The 7,008-nt window shown below is 37.3% G+C and overlaps 1 protein-coding gene across 4 annotated transcripts; it reads left to right on the forward strand.

Annotated features, from left to right (window-relative positions):
- The first annotated feature begins 1,040 nt into the window (after positions 1 to 1,040).
- Positions 1,041 to 5,853, forward strand: NLA (SPX (SYG1/Pho81/XPR1) domain-containing protein). 4 transcript variants are annotated; one of them, XM_089997882.1, is made up of 6 exons: positions 1,041 to 1,366; positions 2,934 to 3,178; positions 3,290 to 3,544; positions 4,098 to 4,216; positions 5,284 to 5,342; positions 5,419 to 5,853. In XM_089997882.1, the coding sequence occupies exons 1-5, from the start codon at positions 1,198 to 1,200 to the stop codon at positions 5,321 to 5,323; spliced, it is 828 nt and encodes a 275-aa protein (XP_089854008.1). In that variant the 5' UTR covers positions 1,041 to 1,197; the 3' UTR covers positions 5,324 to 5,342; positions 5,419 to 5,853. The 4 variants fall into 4 exon arrangements, 3 of the variants coding, with proteins under 3 accessions (XP_089854008.1, XP_089854009.1, XP_089854007.1); XR_016430503.1 differs by having other exon boundaries at positions 1,055 to 1,366; positions 4,098 to 4,239; positions 5,288 to 5,342; positions 5,419 to 5,498; XM_089997883.1 differs by having other exon boundaries at positions 1,114 to 1,366; positions 4,098 to 4,235.
- Positions 5,854 to 7,008: the final 1,155 nt, after the last annotated feature.

Consider the following 7,008-nt stretch of genomic DNA (forward strand, 5'->3'; position numbering starts at 1 on the left):
GCATGGGTTTAAGTACACCTTAATTGGGATCAAGTCTTATTGCCCTCCAAAATAACTCATCAAGAACGATAATATCGTTTCACATTCAGCGCATATAGCTTATCAGGTCCGAGTAGGGGGGTGTCAACGGGTCGGGTTTGACCCAGACCTGACCCATACCAAACCCTATGGGGTCAGGGTTTGGTGATAAATAAGAAGACCCGATTAGAATCTGTGTTGGACCCAAAGGGTCCGATTAATACACGGAGTATGGTTTGTGAAATTTTATACCAGAATCGAGTTTCTGTTAAGATCCGCAATTTTTCAATGTAAAAATGATAAAAATATTATTTTACCAGGTATTGTCCGGGTCTGGTTCATGTAGTCCTTATAGGATCCAGGTATGGTTTCTTTTATGATGGATCCAATTAGACTTGGGTCCAAACCTAGTACCATAATCCCAAATCTGGTTTGAGTTTGGTTTCACCTGAGTCCAAACCATACCCGACCCGTTGACACCCCTAGGTCCAAGTAGTGATGTCAATGGGAAGGATGTAACCTGTATTCATCCCGAATCTGATAGTCAAATCCGTATCCGATTAAAAATCCGATTCAGTTTCGGTTTTAATTTTGCATTGAAATCCAAACCCGAATCCTACTAAGACTTGAATTTGATTAAGTGTAAATATTGGGTTTTATATTAGGCGGATCCAGATTCAGTTTTAATATTTTTTCATCTGACTCCGAATCCGATTAGGTTAGATCCGATTAAGTGGGATTCAGTAATGCCTAGATCCGACCCGTAATCCCTAACTCCTAGGCGTACTACCGAATCGGTTTGTTGATTTTTCATTATAACAAGAAGGATGTTCTCGTAATTTCATGCAAAAATATTTTAGAAAAAGTTTTCCCGTAGGTATCTACGATAACGACGTGGAAGCACAATTCAACTCCACGTGGCTGTATGTTCATCTTATATTCATGGCCTTGGTCTTCTCTCTGAACATTAGCAGCTTCATTTTGTTATAACCGCAGCTTCTAGAGAGAGAAAGTGTTGGGATGGATCGATTTGGTGAAGAGCTAGTGACGTTTTGTCGTGACAAAAACGTCATCGTCTCGCTTGAATAAATAGCTGCCCGTTGGTGGTCGGGTGGATCTCTCTCTCTATTGTCATTGTTTCTTGGTTTGTTATTGGATCGTATACCGTTCAGATGAGAGATGAAGTTCTGTAAGAAATACCAAGAATACATGCAAAAGCAGGGAATCCGGCACCTTCCAGGAGTTGGGTTCAAGAGATTCAAGAAGATTCTCAAGAAATGCAGGGAAGAGCACCAGATTGACAAGGATGGTCTCGTTGTTTCCACCCCTTCTTCCTCTAGTTGTCCTGGTGAGCCTTTGTTTTCTTTCTCATTGTTTATGTGGATTGATGTTTTGATGTCAAAAGAAGCCAATCTGATGAGACGAATTTGGTTCTGCATTTTAATTGTGGAGCGGTGCATGTCATCTCTCTCTCTCTCTCTCTCTCTCTCTCTCTCTCTCTCTCTCTCTCTCTCTCTCTCTCTCTGTGTGTGTATTGGTTGGAAAAATAATTCTTGGTGATTGGAATGCCAAATTCTTAATTTTGGGGTTGTATGGTAGAGAAGGAAAATCTGAAAAAAATGATGGTTTTTTATTCACCGATGGATGCAGGAATAAGGAATTCCAGTAATTCGGTTTTGATCATTATGGTACCTTTTTTGTTATGTTAAACCTGCATACGTTGTTCTTTTTCTGTTTCTTTTTCTTGAAGGAAATTGGTTGTTGTTTTATCCCGATTTTTTTATATTATGGAAGGAGATTATGCTGGAAACAGAGTCGAAGAAGCTAGAAAAGGCACCTAATTTTGTTTTTTATTATCTGATTTATTTTTGGCATTCAGACCTGTGATTTGTTTCTGATTATCGTTATAACTGCCATTCTGTTCAGAGCATGTGTATCATCTCCTGTTTATTGTCTTATTTATTGATGCTACAATTCTTTTTTTCGTTTGCAATTTGATTAGAGAAGAAAATATAGTTTGTGCTCTTGTTTCATAATTTATAATATTTTCCGTATCATGCTGTTTTATTTTATGAATGATTGCACTTTTATGTTAAAATCCACTTGCTAATTTCTACTTGGTGTGTGTTTTTTATCGTTCACTTTGCCGGTTCATGGTTCACTGTTCTTGCCTTGTTTCAGATACCTAAACAGAGATCTTTGATAATAATAATAAAGACAAAAAGGTAATGAGGTTGAACTTATAGCTGGGCTGGTAGAATCGTTCCATATTTAGCTAAAAGCCTTGAGTTCAAAACCCTGGAGATTGCATACCAAAAAGAAAAGGTAAATGCTAATAACAAAGAGAAAATAAACAATTGACATTGATTTGCCCCGATCTCTGTATTCATAATAAGTTGCTGAAGTTTAAGTTAATAACCGATCTGATACATAGAAATTGAGAGAGAGAGAGAGAGAGAGAGAGAGCATGGTCATCAGGGTCATGGGTATTAGTACAAAGAACTTGGTAGGTTATTTGTCAATAGTTTGACTGCATCTATGCAGGCAATTGGTGGTGTTTAGTTTGACTTGACTGGGGAATTAATTAACCTGGTCACTTGGGCGTTCCTCCTCCTTAAGCCATGGCCCACCTTTATTCTGTTAGCATGTTTTTTGAGCCAATGACTAAATGTACTCAGTAGCCTGTAGTTGGAGCCTACATGTTGTGTTTTATGTAATTAGGTGGCAAATAAGTATTCAGTTTGGACGATGATATGTGTTATATCTTTAAAGATTAAAATGTTTATATGTTTAGATTTCAAAGATTTGATTCAGATGCGAATAAGAGTCTTTGTTTCTGATCATCTTTTAACATCTATGATCCGTTTAACTCTTTGTGATAAATAATAATTAAACTTTTGCTGAACCATTTGCAGTTTGTGATGGCACTTTCTTCCCAACCCTTCTCAAGGAAATGTCTGCAATAGCATGCTGTTTTAATAGCCGGGCTCAAAAGCTACTTGAGTTGCACTTGGCCACAGGATTTCGGAAGTATTTGATATTGTTCAAAAACAAGTTCCAAGGTAAGCATATAGAGCTGGTAGAAGAAGGGAAAGACTTGGTAACCTATGCTACAGTTAATGCCATTGCCATCAGAAAGATTCTTAAGAAATATGATAAGGTAAGGATAATACAGTTAAATTCATCCATAATCTGAAGATAAAATTATAGTACTATTATAAAAGAGTATGTGTATTGAGGTGTTGAATATCCCAAACAAATCTTGCTGCAGATTCACCACTCTAAGCAAGGGCAAGCTTTCAAATTGCAAGCTCGGAGTATGTCAATTGAGATCCTTCATTCTCCATGGCTTAATGAGCTTATTGCTTTTTATATAAACTTGAGGGAAACCAAGTCCAGTGTAAGGACAATTCCTGGATTGCTGGACGAGTGTTCAGTTAGGTTTGATGATGGAAAACCATCTCTTTCATGTGTACTGTTTGATTCTGTGCAGCTTGAGATCGACCTGACTTGTTCGATATGCTTGGTAAGCTGATGAATTTGATTTTAAAAGCTTTTTTTGCATGGCTTTTGATCATTTCATTATCACCATCTTATCATTATCATCATTATGTCATGTACACAAATGAGTTGTGAAGTAAATGATCAGACTTGAGAGTCAGCTGCAACCAATCTTGTGGTTGGTTTGCTCACAGGAACACTCGAGAGTCATTGACAACTGACAAGTGCCACTGAACCATTAATTAGTAGTCTACAACTTGACAATAATAGGCAAAAGTGAATAAAATAAAACTATCATGGAATGGGATAGAAACATTTTCTGTAATTGGTTATCGGTGATGATCTTGATTTTCAAGTAGGCAGTTTATGGTCCTGGGATTAGCTGCAAAGTTTTTAGGTCTGTGGTTTTATTGTAATCTTAATTTCCCTTCTACTGTTTGATCTGAATAGTTCTGTTAGAAAAATAGATTCAATTTGTGAAATAGAGATAAATGATATGGTGGCAGTAACTGGATACTGTATGGTACATTTTTCATCCTAGTTACGATCTTAAACAAATTGTTTTATCTATATTTCAGGATACAGTATTTGATCCAGTCTCCCTCACATGTGGCCATATCTTGTGCTACATGTGTGCTTGCTCAGCTGCATCTGTCACCATAGTTGATGGCTTAAAGGCGGCTAATCCAAAAGCAAGGTGCCCTCTATGTCGAAAGGCATGTCTCTTGTCCCATTTTTCCCTCTTTTTTTCTTTATGTTATGTTTTTTTGATAGGAGCTTAACCAAAACATATACATTTTGTTTGAATGGGCAACTTTAACCTTGCACATATGCACACTGCATACAGAGTGTGTCAGATCGTTTTTTCTTCCATGCTAGAACATGAAAAAACTCAAAACTATACTCTGAGCTAGGTTGGATCAACTGATTGAACTTGTTACTTCACAGGGATTGTTTATAACCTCCCACATCTGTACTTACTGCATAATGATATGCGTACAGCATTTGATGCATGTATGTGTGCTTCAGCCAAGTACCTACAGAAATATTTACATGGACACAACATATTCTTCTATGACTGTGTCATGGTATGATTAATCAGTACTATATTTTGTGTGCTTGTGAGTGATTGATATGGTCATTACTAGTGCATATTATGTACTTGTGACTATTTTTCTGTTTTTTAATTTATGACATGGGGAAACTGGCGCCAGGTCAGGAGACCTGCCAAAGCTGCAGTCACCATGCCGGCTTGTAAAACCCCATAGCCATTGGTCATCCTTCTCCTCCCCTCCGCTGGCCCCTTGCTCTCAGGGAGCCTGCCGCATTGGCTTACACATAAGAGATGCCCATGGTGGGTTTTGAAAGTGGGGATGTATCCGCCTCTCACACTGGCCCCATATCCACATCATTTGAGCAAAATATAATTGCTTATAACCATATTAATTGTCTATGGATCCCATCTGATACATATTCTGATTTATGAATTCTTGTTGTAGAGTACCTGATTTTTTTTTGTTTGTTTACCAATTTCATAAAGTATTTTTTTAGAATTTTATCAGTGAACTCAGTGCACTAGTACCTACATGAATCGCCTCTTACCTATAGGCCTGTGATTTTATTGGTGGATGCATTCCAAACCAACATATTTGTCGTGTACATGTTCCTTAGGCTACTTCATTGTAAAAAGTGAACACAAGAATGTAACTTATCACAGAGGTAGGTATCAAAAATGCGCTTGACAGAAATATTTAATGTTCTCAGGGAGGAGTCTACGAAGGTGCTGTGCACTTGGATGAGCTAAATATTTTATTAAGTAGGAGGTATGTTTTGGTGAACTTATTGCGGACTTATTTAGTTATATTGAATTGTAGACCAACTGTTTTCTTCATGTGGCAGCTGCCCGGAGTACTGGGTGGAGCGTCTTAAGAGAGAAAGAGTTGAACGCATTCAACAAGCAAAGAGTCACTGGGAGACACAGTGCCGCACATTCATGGGTGTATAAGTACTTGTTGGTTCGTCTTGGTTGCAATGGATTAACGGAGTTGTGATTATTCAACAAAATTAAACAAAGAGGATAGGACTGCAGTGTTTCTGCAGATCTGCGTTCAGGTGGTACGTGGATACGTTGTTTGCTGTACATAATAATTTGTTGGTTCTTTTTGGTCTATTTGTTTTATATTACTGTGTGTTGTATGCAAGTATGCTACACTTTTGTTGTTCCTTTGTTCAAATGATGAATGAATTTTGGCATCTTTTAACTGTTGGATGTTAAGCTTCAACCATGGACTTGCCTAACAGATGATGAAAAAGGTTCTTGATTCTTCTTCGGCAGTGCTGCATTAACAGTTTTCAGTAAATGGTGGTATTACAAAACTTCTTAGTGGTTGCTGCCATTATCCTATGGCAATTTTGTACAGTCGAGGTCTTGAAACCATCCTCCCATCCAGCACTTGCAATCTGAATGTTGGATTAAGCCATCACCACTCAATAGTGTCAATGCATGAAAGCATCTCTATTACCAATGTGCAAAATAGTTCATGAAAGCAACAGCAATACTATTTGTTCCCCTCTAGGTGGTTGGGAGGGACTTTGTCCAGCTAATTCCTTTCAAACCTCAAGTGTTTTAACTTCTTATAGGCAGATAATTACTTGCAGAAATTCGCATGGCAAATTAGCTTTGAAGATCTATTTTATGAATGTCAACATATTAAGAAGCCTCAACTAGGGTAGCAGGCTTCCTAGTGGAAGGGGGTCGGCTGAGGGGTTTTAACCACTTGGGGTTGACCCATACAGCAGGGCATCATTCTTTCTTGGGTGCACCAACCGAACCGGGGTTTCCCTTGTTAAATATCAAAAAAGGAAGCCTTGATGATTATCAAATTATACACCTTTTTTTAGGATATATATATAGAGAGAGAGTCACAAGAATATACCAACTAGAAATATGGGCATTTCTAATACTTTTTTTTGCAAATCCAACCACGTGGATGTGCTTGGCATGGTGAATTTGCTAGGAATCAAGCATTGGATTGTGTATTTTTTATGAAAAAATATGATTTTTGAATGCTGAATATTTATGAAGATTATGAATCATTGATTTTAAAGCCTTAAAAAAAATTATACATCAAAATCGATGATTCAAGAGTGGGATCTTATAAAACCAATCATGTAGATTACATCGATAGGGTTAGATTCAAGAGAAAAGAACAAAATATTCATGAAAATCATGGTTCACACATTAGTTCTCTCTCTCTCTCTCTCTCTCTCTCTCTCTCTCTCTCTCTATATATATATATATATATATATATATATATATATATATATATATATATATATATATATAGAGAGAGAGAGAGAGAGAGAGAGAGAATGATTGGTAGCTCCAAAATCCATAGGTATTAAATCCGTGGTCAAACATGCTAACCGTCCATCACGCATTTTGATTGACGGCAGTGCAAAAAAAAAACAAAAAATACGCATTTTTGA

The sequence above is a fragment of the Nuphar pumila genome, chromosome 2 (assembly GCF_984573655.1).
Source record: "Nuphar pumila chromosome 2, dmNupPumi1.hap1.1, whole genome shotgun sequence".
Lineage (NCBI taxonomy): Eukaryota > Viridiplantae > Streptophyta > Magnoliopsida > Nymphaeales > Nymphaeaceae > Nuphar > Nuphar pumila.